The 20,696-nt window shown below is 35.1% G+C and overlaps 1 protein-coding gene across 3 annotated transcripts in view; it reads right to left on the bottom strand.

The window, feature by feature from the left end:
- LOC107726517 (neuronal growth regulator 1-like) overlaps positions 1–7,535 on the bottom strand; it is a 122,564-nt gene extending 115,029 nt beyond the window's left edge. For all 3 annotated transcript variants that reach the window (XM_016536129.1, XM_016536130.1, XM_016536131.1), the window contains exon 1: positions 7,176–7,535. In XM_016536129.1, coding sequence (XP_016391615.1) covers positions 7,176–7,345 — 170 coding nt within the window. In that variant the 5' untranslated portion in view covers positions 7,346–7,535. The remainder of the gene's footprint in view (positions 1–7,175) is intronic.
- Between the last annotated feature and the right edge of the window lie 13,161 nt (positions 7,536–20,696).

Here is a 20,696-nt window from a genome sequence, read left to right as displayed (position 1 = left end):
TGTCTGTTTAGGCTTGTTAAGTGCAAATCTACGGAGCCTCAGTACAAATCAGCATGGTACACATTATGTTATCATTACTAACTTATTTAATATTCAGTACACATGCATGAAGTGTAAAACGAGAAGGGCATAACCCTATGAAAAAAGAAAACACGCAAAAATTGTGGTTGCTGCGGTTCTTGCATTCCTCTGCGGTTTGCTCGTCATTAGCGCGGTATTGCGATATTGTGGTTATCGCGACTAGTCTGTTATTACAGATCGTTTGATATGTACTCAGTATTCATGCGTTTTTAATCTAAATCACAGCAGCGTCCATATATGAAGGATGCAGGCTGTGAAACATGTTATCCAATCATACCAGTGGGCGTTTACTTCCGAGTCAACAATCTGCCACGCCTATTCAAAGGGTGTGTTCCGATGAGGGGGATCAAAACAGGACAGAAAATAGCCTATTACTTCTAAATTATGAGGTTTTTGGATGTAAAAATCTTGATAACAATTGAAAAGTGGACCTCAAACAACAGTACAAAATAAAAAAAGGCAGTTCACAACCCCTTTAAAAAATTAGGTTGTAGTAAATGAAATTGTCTTGATTACTTTGAAAATTGGGCTGTGGATTTCTAGTTCCCAGCATGCTTTGCATAGGAATGGATAATATCAATTTAATGAACAAAGTAATATCTTACTTGTTTATTAAATTTACATGTTAAATAAGAACTCAATTAATTGGAACAACTTAATTTTTTGACCAGAGTTGTGTTTATTCTACAAATTCAGTTTCTCTAACTCAATCTAGTTTGCTGGCTGAAAGTTGTCATAAATCAAAAAGATTGATGCAAACCAAACATGTTTTTAGAGTGCAAGTAATACAGATTATGCAGTATATACTATACATATACATTCTCATTTCAGATATAAAAACAGTTTCTGAAAGATCTAGTGTTGTCAACATGATACTGCCCAGTGTTATTCAGACACTAACAAACTGCAACCACCATCCAGCCGGAAATCTGGGGCTGTTATGTAACCCAAATGTGGTCAATGGGTATTCAAAAATTTGAAAACTACCAGACTCAGTCAGTGTGAAGCCTTGCCAAATGTCCTAGCAGAAGCCTATCAGCACACAATCAGATATTTAAAATATTTGAATGCATGACCTTTTAATCTGTCTAAGACATTTGAACTCTACAGGAACTCTTAGAAGCTTTATGGGATCAACATGGTAAAGTGTGGTGCTAAAAACTATATAGTTATGGGTTTAGTTTGCAGGAAACAAACATGTTGATGTTTACACATGACAATGTTTACCTTGAATACACTGGAAGTAGCTTTGAATAAAAGCAATAAAAGCAAAGCCAATTAAGTAATAAACACAATTAATAATCAATTAATTAAATAATTAAAACACAACTAATTTTGGGAAAATTACAATGGACTAACAAGCTAGTAGTTATCTCTGAGACGTTTATGGTTCCAATAGCAGGAGAAAAAAATCTAAATAAACATATCAGTACACATTTTTGTAGCTGAAATAGGAATCTATATTAAATAAATAATCCTCATAAAAGAGCCCAATCACCTAGAATATTACTTTTGTCCATTATACAAGGGAAACTACAATCAACATTGCCTTACATCAAGCGATTTTTGATTTTTTTGTTGGCCAACATAGTGATACGTCACATTAAGTTCTCAGAAGGGGAAAGAAAGCCTAAATGCTATTGATCTGCTTCACTGCTTTGTATTCCATTCACTAATAATTACCAATGCAGTCTCTCCAATTACTTGGCTCTACTTAACATTTACAGCCACATGCAATCCACACACATTGATTCATTATGCAAATGACAGGGACTAATTTAAGGCTTGCTTACATGACTCCATTTAAAAACCTGCAGCTATGGCAATGCACTGCATAAATGAATTGAGACACAGTTTCCTTTTAATGCTGTACAGAGAATATTAGAAGCATTTAACCCAAATATTAACAAATGGTTCAAATGTTTCTAATGATCTCAATGAGGACTTTATTGTACTCAAATGAAATTCAATACAATATAGTACGGAGCCAATGACAAATGAGTCTTCAATATTAACAGTGAATGTGGTGATGACTGATGATAGGATTACTGTTAAGGTGAATGGCGCAGGCCCGTGTGCTCTCCAGTTTGAGAGTAGAGTGGGTGTCTAGCACCTGAGGGACAAAGAAGCTTATCTGGTATCTAGCGAGCCTGCTTCATCAAAAGCCATGAAAATCAGTGACAGGCTGAGGAGAAGGGAGGTTACATCTACTTAAAAGGCACTACCGTTTTTTTTTTTTTTCAGAAGTGCTTCAGGTATAATTGCTTTGAATATAACCATTATCTGGTGGCAATGATTATTTTTTTCTGCATATTTTATCCTGAGTCTCATGACCTCCCCCACAACTGGGAAAGGGGGCTTCTTTAGGAATATTCTATTAAAATATTGCATATTGCCACAGAAAATAACTGGAAAAAAAGAAAGAACATATATTCTATTCTTTATCATCAACAAGTGCTTTAAACGTCAGCCTACATTATATCATGTTTTCTCAAACTGGGGTTCATCATAAGTTGATGAAAAGCTTACAATTAATTAAATAATACATTTGTAAAATCAAAATAAATAAAAATAAAACGATTAATAAAAACTTTTTGAACTTATATAATCATAGGCTTTTTATAAAGGAACATTTTAAAGATAAAAAAGAAAAATTAGGTATAATCAATAAATTACAAATACTTACTGCCATTGTGTGAATAATATTATGTAATCAATAAAAAAGTTACTTATTTTAAATCTTATTACAAGTAGGCCTACTTATTTTCTGTAATCTAATTATGTAATCCATACTACATATAATCAGTTACAACCCAGCACTGTATATAATATATATATATATATATATTAGGGCTGGACGATATGGCCAAAATTTATATCACGATATATTTCTTAATTTCGGTCGATACAATATAATTCCGATATCGATATTAACACTATTTTAAAAAAAGCCTCATAAAAACTGCCAAGAACACCCACAACAGAAAAATGAATTTTCCAAGTCTATGAAACCTCCTCCTATAAAACTATATAATATTTAAGAAAAAAAAAAACAGCCACAAATAAATTAATGTTTACCTTATATCAAACTATAGGCTGACATACACTACCAGTCAAAAGTTTTTGAAAAGTAACATTTTTAATGTTTTTAAAGAAGTCTCTTCTGCTCACCAAGCCTGCATTTATTTGATCCAAAATACAGCAAAAACAGTAACATTTTGAATTTTTTACCATTTAAAAATAACTGTTTTCTATTTGAAAATATTTGAAAATTGCTAAATAAAATTATAAATAAAATAAAATTGCAGCGCTAAATAACATTTCTATAATTTCTTTCCCCCCCAAAAAATTATACTGACTCCAAGGTTTTGAATGGAATAGTGTATAATGTTATAAAAGCTTTTTATTTCAGATAAATGCGGATCTTTGGATCTTTCTATTCATCAAAGAATATAAAAATATTCTCAACTGTTTTAAATATTGATAATCAGCAAATCAGTATATTAGAATGATTTCTGAAGATTTAAAAGAACTGCTTTCAAATAGAAAGTAGTTATTTTAAATAGTAAAAATAATTCAAAATTTTACTGTTTTTACTGTACTTTGGATCAAATAAATGCAGCCTTGGTGAGCAGAAGAGAATTCTTAAAAAAAAAAACATTAAAAAACTTACTGTTAAAAAACTTTTCACTGGTAGTGTAGGCTGATTATTCTTATAGATTGAAACAAATGTGCTTCAGCCAGAAAAAAGGGTATGAAAAGTGCTCAGAGTCGCTGCAGAAAACAAAAAAATTGAACAACAACAAAAACTGGAAATGTTGCTGGAGACGGGCTTATTTAAAATGAAAACTCATTCTCTGCCAGCAGGAGGCGCTTTTAGAGTGATAAAACTAGCGGTTTCTCCAGTAACGGCTGTAATCAAAGCAGCCCCGCTCATGATGAACGCTACCTTTATCAGATAAAAATGAAAATGTCATCGAAACTTTTCTGAAGACAGTCCTTTCCCTTCAGAGATACATTCATATAAAACACCTGCGCCGTGTTATGAAACGTGCAGTGCTCATGTTTTTTCAACGAAGTCAAACGCCAGAAATAAATCAATGTATGGGAAACTGGTAATGTATATCGAAATATCGGAAATGTGTTTAAAAATCATATCACCGTTATTGAAAAAAATTATATCGCGATACAAATTGATATTGAATTATTGTCCAGCCCTAATATATATATTATATTATATATATAACAGGGTAGCAAGTAAACCACAATCTTTTATATTTACTGTACATTCCTGCAGTGGCTTTAACAAAGAATAACATTAACATAAGAATATACATTCTGGTATTCATGGCTGGTGAATGTCAAATAATGTTAAGTTCCTGCCTGGTTTTCTAATAGCTTTCTGTATTACCAATAATAACATCCAGGGTTAGATACCACACAAAATTTAGACTCCTCGGTGGCACATAACATATTGAAGTTATTCTTGAACAAAATTTAAGAAAAATGTGATAATGTTAACAATATAATGTTAAGATGTACCACTGGCATCATATCTGTAGTATACAGTATGTTGATATATTACAGCCAAATTGCAAATATTAAACGTGGGTTTACTGGCACAAAGTCAAGAACCATTTAAGCGAGATCACAGTATTTGTCATAATTTATGCTCTTCAGCTCAAGAGACCAACAATGCCAAGGATAAAGACAGATTAGATACACTCTGAGAAGTCATTAACATTTTAAATCCTAAATATTCTCTTCAATACTACATGCTTCAATTTGTGATCATTTTGTTTTGAAAACAGCACAATTCCACAAATAAAGCAAAATACAAGAGGAGCTGATTGTAGATATATATCATTAATGTATATATATATATATATATATATATATATATATACACACACACACACACAGACTGACACAACTGATACAATCCCTCTGTAATAACTGGATGTACATCAGCAAAAAAATCAATGATTCGACCACATCTATTAAATATTTTAGAGAGCACAGCACTATAGTTAAAGTGTTGGTGTTCAAGTTAATAATACAACAGAAGCGATAAAACAGAGGAGAAAATCTCACAGTAACATCCTTCCGATTAATCAGCACTGACAGTAAGAGGTGTGGCCTCCATGAAACACTGTCGCTGGTGAGGGACACTGGCTCTAAGCATTCACAGACCATCAACTGACATTCTCTGGTCATCTGGGACACTCATGACAGCCCTTTTCACAGTGCACAACAGCCTCCCATTACAGTTTTTTACCCAATTCTGAGATACAATCATGTTGTCATATTGAAATTACTTGGCATAAGTGCCTTCATTTCTGAAAATGCAACAACAAAATGAAAAAAACATTCTAGGATGTATTTTAGCCTATGTGGGGATACGAAAAAATCTAAGATAACAATCAAGGCTTTCTGGGAAAAAACAGCAAGGTGCATAACTGATGTTTTAATAGCCTGCTTAATGTAGGCCTAACCAATGGTAGAAATTGACTGTCACTTAAGCCAAGCAAACTATTTTGTGGCAACAAGGGGTGAACAAAGGGTGATGGTCCATCATTTTTTCCCCCAAAGCTCTAGACAAAGTCCTCAGTGACATCATAACAGAGGGTGAGTTCAAGTAGACAGCAGCAAGCAAGCTTGAGACAACCAACACAAATAGATAATATGAAAACCTTTATTTAAGAACTTAAATATATTTTATATATTGAATAGACCAGGGGTTACATAAAACAAAGTGTTAAACTGATGGTTTATAAACCGTAAACTGTAGTAATACCCGATTACAGAACGAATTGCTCTTTTGAGTCGGATCTTTTCAATTAATCGTTTGACTGAATAAACTTAATGAATGTAATGTAGCCTAATAAAACACAATTAATTAGGTTTAAGGTTCTAAATCAATTATTTGGCTACAACATGCTGCACTAGAATACGTGGCACTACAATAAACATATACGTGAATAACAAAATCAGAAAACAAAAGCAACTTACATATTACTTTTTAGTGCGTGCAACGTGCCATGCCAGTGTGTCTCGGACTACGTGCTGACGCACGTACTTAAAAGAATTGCTAAATGGGTTTTTGAACAGGTTCATTAACACGAACTGTTCGAAAGAACCGACTCTACGAAATGAGTCGAACTTCCCACCATAGTGGTCCTGTGCTAAAATATATTTAAAAATGAAAAGGGGGAAAAGCTAAATTTGCAAGATGAGACAAATATGTATTCTAACGCATTTAAAAATGTAATATAATGTTTTAAATTGTTTTGCCAGTTAGCTTTCACGGAATACAATATATAAACGTTTGGATCGGTTCGAAAGAAGAAAAATAGCTACATAGGCTCCCCAGGGATGAAATAAGCCAATATGTTAAAATTGTGAAAAAAAACATTTTATCTAAATGAGAGTGTATAACACCCAGCAGCAAACGGTAAGGATGGACTTGTGAAACTTAAAAAATACAATTAAAACTTAGCATCAGTCACTTGCATCAGTTACCGTCAGACACACCCATGAAAAAAAAAGGTTTCAATAAACGCGGTGGGTTGGAATTTTGTTATAACGTTTATCATAAACTACTCATAACTTGACATGACTCAAATCCCCCATTAATCCCGCACATAAGCGTGTGCAACTTTTCTTTCTTTATTAATTTTTTTCCCCAGTATCATACATTCATTCGTGGGGCTCTTTCGGACGGTGGGAATCATGAATGACTTCATTGTAAATGTGCAAATTGTTCCGCTTGGCGGGGTTTACAAAAGTCTACCCCCTTCCCCAGCTCCTTATGCAACCCCTTATAGAGACCCCTTGTCTGGGCCCTAGACTTTAAAGATCTATAACTGAGCCAGTTCATCTCCAAAACTCGAAAATATGTCGGAAAAATCACCATGGTCCCAAACTGTTCTGGTCTATATGGGAATCAGCAGGATTTGTGACCCAAATAAAAGTGACGGAGCGGCACTGGGGGATCTGCCGAGCGTTGTTTACAAAACTGAGAGCAGCGCGGACTGATGCAGGTGCCAGCCGAGTTTAGTTTCAACACTTCTGCAGTGACTTGAGTCTCCTACCTGAGCAGCGCGGTGTCTCCCTGTCTGCTGACCACACTCTCGCTGGACGCATAGTCCACAGTTTGTCCAGCGGGCAAACACGATGGTAAAAAGCAGCAAAGACTGAGAATTATAGCGGTGAGCCACTGACCGGAGACGCACGCATCCTGCACTGCAATCATTATGTCCATCACCGCCGAATGGAGCACGATCCGCGCCGTTATCAAAAATAAAAATATAAATATCTGGATGAAAATATAATAATCCTCCGCGAAAACCCCGAGAAATGGCGTTCCGTGTAGTTTCCCAGATTTGTTTTGATCGGAACCTGACCGCGGGAGGAAGTCGACTCTCCAGTGGCTTGCACACCATCTAGTGAGGAAATGGGAAACGGGAGCAGAGCTTGCAGCAGACAACCCCCCGTCTCTGATCCTGTTGCCATGCGGCCGTTTCCCAGGCAACCTGTTCCATGTAGCTCGTGATGGAGCAGTTAAGCGGGTGCTTATTCTTGATACGGCAATACTATTTAAATGAGTGAGTTTTGACCACCCGGGGTTTAGCGCCCTGCAACCTCAAGGCGTCCTCCTGCAAACACGAGCTTTGTTTTGTATTAGCCTATTGCGTGTGACGTCTCCAAAAAAAAGAGTCGATGAAAAGAGCAAGATGTAAAATTACATAGGTCAGGTCTTGTTTGTGTCATCGGTGGCCCATGCAGCCCTGCAACAGGCTGCTATTTGTTCCGAGAAGTTACTGCAAGTTGGATGTTCTCGTCCATTTTTAGACAGTAGCTTAAAATATTTCTTAGTTCTCAGATACAATAGCTACATAGACATGAAATATTGATCTGAATTTAAATAAAAATTTTGCATGTATCTTAAATCTTCTGCTAAAATAGTCCAAACAATATGAAACAATTGGCCTTGCAACAACATGCAAAACTGCAACTTTAGCTACAGTAGGCCTGATATTAATACTGAAGTCCTCCTCATTTTCACAGCTATTGCCAGTTGCATTTGTATGCAACAAGAGAGCGAGTCCGGTGTCATGAGAAATCGGGGCCTCTCTCAAAATGGCCTCTTTCATCAACCCTAGTTAAACACAAACAACATTCATTTAAAATGTCAAACCAATCTCATAAGAAAATGTAACTATTTTACCGGGTGGAGATTTCATATGAATTCGTATGATGTGATTTGTACAAATTTTAAGAGAAAAAAACTATTCTGAAGGTTCAAACCTAACTGTCCATGGGGCATGAACAGATTGTACAAATAATATCATATGAATTAGCCACCAATTCGCCCAAAACATAAAATAGTTACAAATTGCAATGAGAGTGTGTTAAATATATTTACATAATTGCGTAAAATGTTTTGGTTTCAGTTGCCTGAATGAGTGTGCTGAAATTCACAACTGACCAATCAGAATTAAGTATTCCTTCAAGCCATGCAATAAGCAAGCCACACCTTAGTCAGGTTGACGCCATATTGAATTTAAGGCTGTGATGGATAGACTTACAGTCTTTACATTGGCACACACTGTATAAAGGTCCTAGATCATGTCATTTTCACAACTCACAACATTCAACATTTTTTGCCTAGTCAAATGTGTATTTATTTATTTATTGGAAAGATGTTTCATCAGCTTAACAATTGGCATGTTAAACAACAGAACAATCCACTGAACGCACACTATAGCACTACAGTTTAATAATGAATTCCTAGTAGGTCTGGGTCATAGCGTGTACATCAACAACAAAAGTATTTTCTGCCTTTTAAATGTTGGTAAGCCAATTTATGATGTTGATAAGCCAATTTATGACAGGTCATGAGGTTGGATGTCAACAACAAAATATACGGGAAATATTTTCTGCCTTTTAAATATTGGTAAGCCAATGTCATGTTTCAATCAATACTGTACTCAATGAGATACTTCCATTTTATTATCTGCATTCAGAATTTTTTCCTCTGATGTCCATGACCCAATCATTACAGACTTGCGGCACACCAGTTGAAAGCCACTGCTTTAGAACAAAGGAAGTGCTTGAAGGAAAAATCCTTCTCAGCCAAAATAATGGTTGACACATCCCACAATAGCAGCTTAAGGCTACACCAAAATCTTTAATTAAAGTAACCTACATTATTCTTTTTTCCCTTGCTGCCCAAGGCTATAATCGTCAGTGCTTTTCCTCTATAGCTTCTTTAGGAGGAAAAGCAGTATGCTTTTAGAAGTCATGGTAAAGTACAATACAGCTAGCATAGCTTAAAACATAAAGTGAGGACCAGATCAGCATGTTCACTAATAAGCTTGGGGGATTTCTCACACTCATCGCAAGTTTTTCCTTTTTTATTTGGCGTCATCTGAAACACTGCAATTTCCACAGTAGCAACTACTTGTTTGCTTACTCACATTCGCCTCTTTTTGATAGTGAGGTCCAGGTTGTTGAAGAAGCTACAAGATGTACAGACGTGCTTTGATAAGGGATATAGGTTTTTCTTTATTGTGCTTGTAGTTTTCATGTGCTCAGTGAATGTTTTCATTTTCTCCTCATGATGACCATTCCTTTGATTTCCATTTCCATCTTTCTGGGTATTCTATACTGTTTGTTTCCTTTCCAAAAAATAAAAATAAAAAATTCTCTCTGCAGTCTGTGGTATTGCCTTCTTTATTTTAAATAATACAATCGATGTACTGTACAATCGCACAACATTCAATGTCAGTGGAACCAAAGGTTTCTGTTTTTTTAGATGAGGATCTAAGGTACAAGTCTGCACCTAGACCGGCTTCATACACATTGGCTTTAGTTTTATAGATTGTGGATCCTGCAACTAATGGATTTGTCTAATAAGGAATATATTTACTGTTGACTCACTGACATGGTTGGGCCATTTGTAAAATGTTGAGTATTTTCCTTTTAATTGGGAAAGACATGGTTTGGATATAATTGCCTGAATGTCATTAGCGTTAATGGCGACCAAAGTCCCTTCATTCCATTCTGTATCTAAATTGGACTGGCATAGTTGGTCTGTGCTAATCATTTACGCTGCCAAAAGCCAAACACTCATTACTAGGTAATTCTAGCATCATGCCTGATGTTTGAATAGGACGAGAATACATGCATATTAAATACACTTCTTTTTTTTTTTAAAGTAACAACTATATTGAGAAATATTGATTTAGGTGTTATTGAGAATAATGGAGACAGAAAAAATATAATTCACAGCTTAAAAAGAATCTAAACGTAATCATGATGTTTTGTCACCTGCTGTGAAAGATTGGGGCCAATTATAGTTTTTACACTTTCCATAGCTCAGAGACTACTACAAACTTGCTAGCCATCTTTCAGCATAAGAAATAATTATATGTACCAAAATAACTAGATTTATAATGAGGATATTGCATCATAACATTGAATTTAAGACAATTAAATTATGAAAATATGACAAATAAACTGTATCTAAAATATATAGCACATCAATGCTTTAATATTATTCATATTTCTGAATAATTCTCACCTTTAGGAACCAATTGTGCTTTGAATTAACTAATTACTTGGATGAAATAATGTTCACTGCATATTTAATTATTGAGTTTTTCAATTTTGTGACTTTTTTGTTTCAAATAATGATACAGCTACATTATTTGCAACAGTGATTCATGGTAACTTATAACCAACAAATGAGAGATGAAAAATATATTATTTTGAATTCAACTGCATTAAAATGATAGTAGTAGAACATATATACAGTATATATATATACTGTATATATATAAAAAAAATAAAATTAAAACATAATATATAAAATGATAAAAAAAAATCATACCTCAAAATCAATGAATCACTTTTTTTTTCTCAGATAGAGAGAGAACTTTACCAAGCAAGTATCTTCACTCTGGCTTACACTGTGATTGAAGAAATTTGATGTGTCACAATTACCCCCATTACAATTGCTTCCAGTTAAGTTTGAGGCTTGATCAAAGGAGTCCATTCACCCATACGAGAGTACCCTAAGACAAAACAATAAGACAAAACCAGTCACTTAATAACCAAAATGACTTGTGAAATTCTCTCAAGCACACAGAACTGAGTCTACCTGCTCATGCATGAAAGCATGATTATTATTACTCCCCATCCTCAACACAGTTCTGTGAAGATGTGAGGGAAATGGCTCACACTTTGTATCACGCTTTTCACACTTTTACACAATGCAGCTCCTGAAATAATGGACAAGATAAATGACGCTCAGGATTCTACCACAGTGGCAGGGTCTTTTGTTTTGTGCTGTCTTGCCAAAACCTTTATAAGAAAGAAACACATTTAGATTCCATAGTCCTTACTATTTTATACCGCATAGCTATTAAACAAGCTGTATCCTTGAAAGAATGCCAATGATTCAAAGTTAAAAATGTTAGTCAGGGACAAGTTTCATCTCTTCATGAACTAGCTACTGAAAAGTAAGCCTGGCTGGAGGCTTAAATCACAGAATATTTTTTCCTCACACTTGCATGACATCGGTTACATGCCTGACATGAGCAGTCCAGGAATGATTTGTGCACCCTGCAGTAACGTTACTGGTATGGGCAGAGCAACTAGAAGAGCAGTGGCACTCAACAATAAAAGTGATGTTATGCAGTTAGAGGACATCTATATACAGTGCAACTATTCAGATAATAATCGTCCTTGAATTTGCAACATTCCCAAAGTGCTGATTCAGTCCAACAAGACTGGGAAGCTTTTTTTCTTCTGATTATTATTTTCTTGAATTTATTTTTTATTTTTTGCAATTCTGAGAAAAAACTCAAAACCGCGAGATAGGCCTATAAACTCAGAATTGCGAGATATAAACTTGCAATTGCAAGAATGAATGTCAATAATGTGAAATAAAAAGTCACAATGACCGTTTTATCATTTTTTTTCAGTGGCAGAAAAAAAATGAATTGCAAGATGTAAGCTCAGGATTCAGTAAAAAAAAAAAAGGCAGAATTGCGAGATGTAAACAAAATTCTGAGGAAAAACATCAGAATTGTCAGATAGCCTATGAACTCAGAAATTGAGGAAAAGAAAGTCAGAAGTCAGAGTTTATATCTCGCAATTCTGACTTTTTTCTCAGAATTATGAGTTTATATCTCTCAGTTTCTAATTGACAGTCATTATGTTCGAGTATATTATTGAATCATTCAACTGATTTGTTTATTTCAACCAATTCATTCAAAACGCTGATTCATTGCAGGAACGCCACTGCTGTGTTGCTGGGAGACTGGGTTGGGACACTGGAAGAATTCTAACATGAGGTATATACTATTTATTGTGGTAGGCTTAAATAAACACACTCCTCTCAAAATTTCATGTAGAACTTGTTTGGTTTTTAGGAGAGCACTGATAACAACAATGCAACCAACCAACCAACCAACCAATCAATCAAGCTTTCTGATAACACTTTACAACAAGGTCACATTAGTTATTAGTTAATGCATGAACTAACATTCAGTAACAATGAACAATACATTTCTTACAGAATTTTCATTTATCTTTGTTAATGTTAGTTAATAAAAACAGTTAGTTGTTAAAACTGTTCATCATTAGTTAACTCAAGTCCATTAAATAATATTAACAGATATAACTTTTCATTTTATTAATGTATAAGTAAATGTTGAAATTAACATTAACTAAGATTAATTAATGCGTTAGAATTATTTTTCATTGTTTGTTCATATTAACTAATGCTGTTAACTAATGTTAACAAAAGGAACCTTAATATAATTATATATATTTTTATTTTAATAAAAAATATAATTATTTGTGTGGTGGAAATCAAGGCCATGCTAGCTTTGAAGTATTTGATTTATATCTTCAATTAATCTCAAGATCCAAGAATGACCTTTAAGATGTATCAAACAGTGACAAATAGGGTCATTAGAGATAACCTTCTCTTAAACTTTGCATGTTGACTGGTTGATGTGGTTGGAGAAATGCATTTCTGATATTATTCATTGTAGCTATGCTGTCAAATTTTCAACTGTAAAATTCCAAGTCAAGATAGATTGAAGTCAAATTATATTAGTTTCAGACACTTATAAGGATTCTGCCGTGAGTAAATAATGCAACAAATTCATGAAATTATTTTTACTGTTTATACAGCTAAGATAAACAAGAATGATATTACTATTTTTGATTATCAAGGTGGCATTTTGATGGCATTTTCACTTTTGATTAGTAGCTGGAGTCACGGCAAGCAAGATGTAATTGATGCATAATGAGAGTAGTTTAAAGATGTATTCAAAACGTTAATATGTTCATCAAAAGGTTTCATTTATAAACAGAGATGGTCTACAGGAGTCAGATCATGGGATGATTTTAGTTATACATGCAAAAGATCCACCACACTGACAGTTATTGTTCTGCCAAAATGAAAAAGAAAATGTTATCCTGTTTTATGCTCAATTGGCATCATCAAAGAGAGTGACAGTGGAAGCCAACAGGATAATGCCCACCGGTACAAACACAGTTGGTCACAGTTGGAGTCCTTGCAGTTCTTTGATTTTAACACAAAACAAATTCAAAATACACCGGAACATATATAGTGCCTGAAAAGTGTAAACTTGGAATACTTTAGATTTTTAAAAGTAAAAAAAGGAGAATGTTATTTTTTTTCTATTAATAATCAGTATTTTATTTATTTTTCTTTTTTGATGAATTATCTTTAGCTCAACTTTTTTTGAAAACAATAAAATCTACAATATTTGTGTGAAAAACCTTGAAAACTATACACTGTCAGTTCCCTTTTCTAAATTACAACACATGCCCAGGGGAATTTTTCCAATGAAAACAGACAGTGTTTCACTGAAAGAAGCACTTCAAGAGTCTGACCTTCATATGCCAGACTGGAAGTTAATTTTACATCTCATTTAAAGCCAGTGATCAGAGAGGCTGAGGTTCCCCTGCAGATAGTGCTGCGGAAGACTGGGATTTTCAAAGCAGGTTTTAATCTGCCTGACCCTCTCACATGGAAAGGTAGACTACCCACAGTGCGCTTAGACCTATAACAGGTTTATCAGAGCTCAACGTAAATGCAATTTAGATCCATTGCCTTGAGCTGAATGTCCATACAATACTGAAACAATGAGTATAAGGTCTTGGTGCAGCAATCAGACTTTCTGTATGCTTATGTTAGCATGCAGTAGTATTATCATTTATTTTTTAATTGCTTTTGTCTTTTGATGACAAATTAATATTTTAGTCAAAATTCTGTTGTATCATATACATTAATTTTAGTCAGTTTTACTAAATAAAAAATACAAACCAAAATACAAAATACAAACAAAATGAAAACCAAATACAAAAATTTTATATATTTTTTATTTTATATTGTAATACAATGTGTATTATCCGTGCTTAGCAAGTTGTAATGGAAAGAGTGCATTCACAATGTGTCAGTTTTCACATTCTGACTAGAACTTAATTAGTTGAAGTTTACTAGTGTGTTTGTGTCATTTTGTGCGGATTTAAAGGGATACTTGACCTAAAAAAAAAAAAACGAATTCTGTCATAATTTATTGACCCTCACATTGTTCCAAACCTGTATGAGTTTCTTTCTTCTGTTGAACACAAAAGAAGATATTTTGAAGAATGGAAAAAGTACTATGGCAGTCAATGGCTACCAGCAACTGTTTGGTCACCCACATTCTTCAAAATATCTTCTCTATATATGTGATTAATATCATGTGTACATGATGCATTTGAGTGAATGAATTAACTTGCTTGCAAAACTTTTCAGTTTACCATTGTTCATTCACTATTCAGTGAATTTACAGTGCTATTTTTCACTTTTTATTCGCCAAGATTGTTTAATTAAAATAATTAAATTATCATTTAATCATTTCATCATGTTACACATTTTTGTCTTGAATTTTGTCAATGAAATAAAAAAATCTTCTTTAATGCACATAGTCATCAGTAATTCCGTTGACAAAATACGGTACGGACACACTTACCATTGAGTCATTTCAGTCCACGTGATCAGGAATTTTGCATGAGGGTGTAAAGTTTCCCAACGCAGATTTCTGTATGTACTTCGTACATCACTACACTAGTGACAATAGACTAGTGACAGTTAACCTTCTTTTGCCAGTGAAATTTTGCAAAATGTCTCTAATGTTACTGCACCCTTAGAATGAATTTTCACCTTCTACTAAAAATTTTGGCTGTCTGTGAATAGGGAGGAGGAAGCTATTTAAAGAGGCCATGTCACACGTTTTGCAAAGATCAATATATTCATATGAATGTGGTGACCTTCTCACATTCAAAGACAAGAAGGACTGCCCTCCAGCAGTCTTTTCGAATACTCTCAAAGATCTTTAGTGTGGCCTGATCATTTCAGAATACTTAATTCAGATCGATTGGCCTCATTGGTCCAAAGAAAAAAAATGAAGTAGCTCTCTGTGCAAGACCATATCTCTGATTAGTAATTCCTCTGTATATAGAGATACCCAGCGTCCAAGCCAGAGCTCACACTGCAAGCATTTTTAGCGGTAGCTGTCAAGAGGCTCATTAAAACAGGAAATAAAATACATCTGAGAGCTGTGAGTAGTTTGGGAAATGACCAGCAATATCTAGCCTCTTCCCTTCTCGCTTCTGAGAATAAACCCTAGGAGAAGGCAGGAAGCAACTTATTCAGTCTGGAATTGGCTAGATTGTGATATTCAGCAGAAGATAATGAGAAGTGATGGGGCAAGGCAGACAGGCCAGATAAAAGGCCTCCAGGCATTCTGAATGCCGTTTAAAGGTGGGCACATTGACGATTCGCACCTCACGTTCAGGAGAACTCTTTATCCACACATGTTGTTTTTGTCTGCTTCTCCTGCCACATAAGCATGAGCTTTTATTTGTAGTGCCTGACAATTTTGGCGGGCCACTGTGGAGCAAAAGCAATGGAGGTGAACATGTTTGTGTGAGGAGAAATGCTATTCAATTCCAGTGGGGTCCCTGTGGTAAGGGCCCAATATCTGCAGACACACAAGCAGAGCAAAAGTAAACAGCCATATAGTGCTATAGTTGAAGACCCTGTTGGAGTCCATTTCATCTTCGCTGAGCCAGTTCAGGAGATGCACTGAAGTTTACTTGCCAATTTAAATGTATGCTGGTGTTTCCATGTGGTAAATTCAGTTTACCACCTGAATTGATTTCCTTACTTAGGCTTCATTTAGATGCAGCTGATGCATTTCAACCAGGTTTTCCTTTTCCTCTGCAGAGGGACCTCGGCGTCTTCGAAGATTCAAAGATACTCGTGGATGACAAAGACAGTTATGTGTGCCCTCTGGGACGGTTTTTGAATGAAGGTGTGAATGTTTTATATTCAACATGCTTTCTGTGATCATACCTTGCTCGTGTGGAAAAAAATGCACCAGGGATAAGGTATGATTTTGTACTTTTATTCTCCTGCTGTAATACTAATTCTTTTTTCAAAATGCGAATTGCTGCTTGCATTATAATAAGCCCTGATTTTTCCCCTTCAACCAAGCACTCAATTCATGGCCAACTCTCAACTGACATGATTGCACTTGTATTGTTTTTAGAGTACCATCTGTTGTCTCCTCTGTGAATTAGTGTTATTTATCTCAGCCACATTCACAGGTTCACGGATAAAATGACAACAAAGGTGCCGTGTCAACCTGGGCCGTTATGCATTCAAGAAAACAAATTTACCAGTGTCCTATTATGACAGAATCAGGATCAAATCGTTAATCTTTTCAAGCTGCTCACTGTCTTCTCCAATAACGCCGTTCATTTTTTCCCCAAATACATTTATGCCAAAGCCCACATCACCTTCGGTTAGAGCTCCTTTTAATATATTGCATATAATGACCACAGGGAATTACAAAGAACTGCTATATTACCTATTCTGTTATCATAAAGTTATAACCTAAACCTCTCAGCCAGGTGATTACTGCTGGGGCTCGGCCGACTTACTTGTCTGAATACTGATGATATTCTACGATATTCAAAATATTATAAATATTTAAAACCATCATCTTGAAGATCATGAATATTAAACCTCTAAATGTTGTATACTTCATTTTGTGCATCTCAATATATAGATTGTGATTCTATTATATGGGACGTTTATTAAACAAAGTACTGTAATCCCAAGAGATTTTGGCTGGCCAGTCAATGATAGCACTAGTCTAGGAACTGTTAAAGGGAAGAGAAGAAGGCAGTGGATTGTAAAATTGATTATTCTACTGATCTAAGTTAAAATGATGTGGAAAAACATTTCGCTCCTGGTGTGTGTACGTAAAAAGGAAAGGGGTCTCCTTTCAGTTTGATCATTCATGTGTGCAAATGTTCCTATTTCTGTTCCAAATGATCAAAAGTTCTCATTCAACTAGCACACAGAGGTCCATTAATCATGTACATACTAGAAAAAATAGCACAGAGGATTCACAAGGGCAAACGGCAAATAGTTTTATTCACATTGAATTATTTAACTCTTTATTAATTTTCATGGAGAATTCCAAATTAGCATTACATTTTAACTTGAGATAAATAGAGATACTGTCGTAAAATCTTTTTTAGGAAAGCCTGCTTGTAACACATCATCGGATATTCGAATATGAGCTCTACATCTTTTGGCGTTTTGACTTCCATTTTGCAAATCAGACTGTATTCAATATATATCCGCTTAGAGAACAACTTTCCAGCCATAAAATAGATATTTTTTGGCTGAGGTTATGATCAACACCCTCATTTCCCCCTTCTACTTCATCAAAGCAATGACCTGGAAATATGTCACCTTGTAGTGTCACCACGTTCAGTCATCTTTGGAGGCCACCTGCAGTTCGAATGTCTCATTTTCAGATTCTGCAGATTTGTAACACGGTGTCCCCACAAGTTTCTTTATAAATGACATTTGGCAAATACTTGAAAATCACTTGTGATGTTTCATATGAGGTTTTATCAAATAAATTCACACCACGTCTTTACAGAGCTCACTGGTACAGTTCAGGGAAGTTAGCAGAAAATAAATGTGTGCCCATTTATCATTTGTCAGACTGCCATCTCCTGATCTCACCCCTTCTGTGAAAAGTGTGCGGAAGGTGAAATTAAATTGACGACAGATGCAATCCAGCCTTTTAAAATGTTTGAGACATGATAATGCTCTCTATTGTGAAAAAATAACCCTTGTGTTATGCTGAAATCAGCACCTAATTTGGTGTTTCTGGTCAAAAATGACCGGCCTTTTAAAAATTATCTCTCATTGGCCTGGTTTCACAGACAGGGTTTAGACTAAACCAGGATTAGGCCATAGTTCAATTAGGACATTTAAGTAATTTTTCATAAACATGCCTTAGAAAACACATTACTGGTATGCATCTTGAGACAAAACAAAGGCACTGATATATTTTAAGATCAGTCAGTGCAAGTTTCTTTCAGTTGACACAGTTTAGATTTACATTTTAGTCTGGGACTAGGCTTAAGCCTTGCCTGTGAAACCGGGGGCTAATATATTATCATCAAATCTTGGATTCCAACTTTTTGTCAATTTGTTTTCTTTCAATTAGCACAGGTATTGTATTTCTTTTTGGCAGACCTCAGTTTTTGAGCAAAAAAAATAAAAAAATAAATATATATAAAAAACTGAGGTGCATAAGCTCAGACCAATGACCTACGATGGCAATGGACATCAGGCCTATCAGGCCCAGTTCAAAAAAGAAATACAAAACCTGTGCTAACTGAAAGAAACAAGATGACAAAAAGATTGACTCCAATATTTGTAAGCAATTTTTGTAGGCCGGTCATTTTTGACGGGGAACACCAGAAGGTGGGGGAAAAATACAAAATTTGTCCAAATATTTTGGAAAGTTGTTATACCCTTTGAGAGTAAAGTCAGTTTTAGTCCACTGTGATGATATTAACTAACATTTTAATGAAAAAGAAAATCCTCTCCGTGCCAAAATGATGAATAATAAACTTTAAATGAAAAATATTACATAAATAAATAAATACATAAATAAATAAAAACAACGGATGCAACAGTAAAGCGTACGGTATCAAAATTATTGATCTTGCAGCCAGAAGACAACCTCCCTACATCCTTGATACTCTATTCTCCCTTAAATTAAGGCACATCAGAAACGAGGCACCTTTTGATATGCCTACTGTTGAGAGAATGAGCTGTGCTGAACAGATGGAGAGAGCAGCAGTTAAGATCAGTCAGTGCAAGTTTCTTTCAGTTGACACAGCTTAGATTTACATTTTAGTCTGGGACTAGGCTTAAGCCTTGCCTGTGAAACCGGGGGCTAATATATTATCATCAAATCTTGGATTCCAACTTTTTGTCAATTTGTTTTCTTTCAATTAGCACAGGTATTGTATTTCTTTTTGGCAGACCTCAGTTTTTGAGCAAAAAAAATAAAAAAATATATATATATAAAAAACTGAGGTGCATAAGCTCAGACCAATGACCTACGATGGCAATGGACATCAGGCCTATCAGGCCCAGTTCAAAAAAGAAATACAAAACCTGTGCTAACTGAAAGAAACAAGATGACAAAAAGATTGACTCCAATATTTGTAAGCAATTTTTGTAGGCCGGTCATTTTTGACGGGGAACACCAGAAGGTGGGGGAAAAATACAAAATTTGTCCAAATATTTTGGAAAGTTGTTATACCCTTTGAGAGTAAAGTCAGTTTTAGTCCACTGTGATGATATTAACTAACATTTTAATGAAAAAGAAAATCCTCTCCGTGCCAAAATGATGAATAATAAACTTTAAATGAAAAATATTACATAAATAAATAAATACATAAATAAATAAAAACAACGGATGCAACAGTAAAGCGTACGGTATCAAAATTATTGATCTTGCAGCCAGAAGACAACCTCCCTACATCCTTGATACTCTATTCTCCCTTAAATTAAGGCACATCAGAAATGAGGCACCTTTTGATATGCCTACTGTTGAGAGAATGAGCTGTGCTGAACAGATGGAGAGAGCAGCAGGGGTCTGGGTGGACCCACATTCCTATAGAGATTCCCCTGGACAGACAGTGGAAAGTGACTGTGGTAATTAATCCATCTTCCTCATTTCTTTCTCTCTCTTTCTTTCATCCCCTATAACAGGATGGGGTCATGGTAGGGCAGCAGTGTTTTTCTGCTATTTTAAATGTCCCTTTTTCAGCCGGAAAGAAGTGGCAGAGGTTGGTTTAATTGGAGGCTGGTGTGATACGTATCCCTTATAAAAATACAGGATTCATTGTGGCCTCCAGTTTAACAACATAAAGACTGTAAATAGACAGACAGACAGACAGACAGAGATAGATAGATAGATAGATAGATAGATAGATAGATAGATAGATATTAATGAGGCGATAGTTCTTCTGGCCCTCCATCACGTGCGCACAATATGTATGTAATCCTTCACCTTTCGTTCACTGACCTAGTTTTAGCTACTATGCTCATTTATAATGGACAGCCATTCATGTCAATTCCTGGCCTTAGGGCACAGTAAGACAGGAATAAGAACAGTTTGTGATATGTGTTA

The sequence above is a fragment of the Sinocyclocheilus rhinocerous genome, unplaced genomic scaffold (assembly GCF_001515625.1).
Source record: "Sinocyclocheilus rhinocerous isolate Xijiao unplaced genomic scaffold, SAMN03320098_v1.1 scaffold2833, whole genome shotgun sequence".
NCBI lineage: Eukaryota > Metazoa > Chordata > Actinopteri > Cypriniformes > Cyprinidae > Sinocyclocheilus > Sinocyclocheilus rhinocerous.
This window is presented reverse-complemented; position numbering and strand designations above follow the sequence as displayed.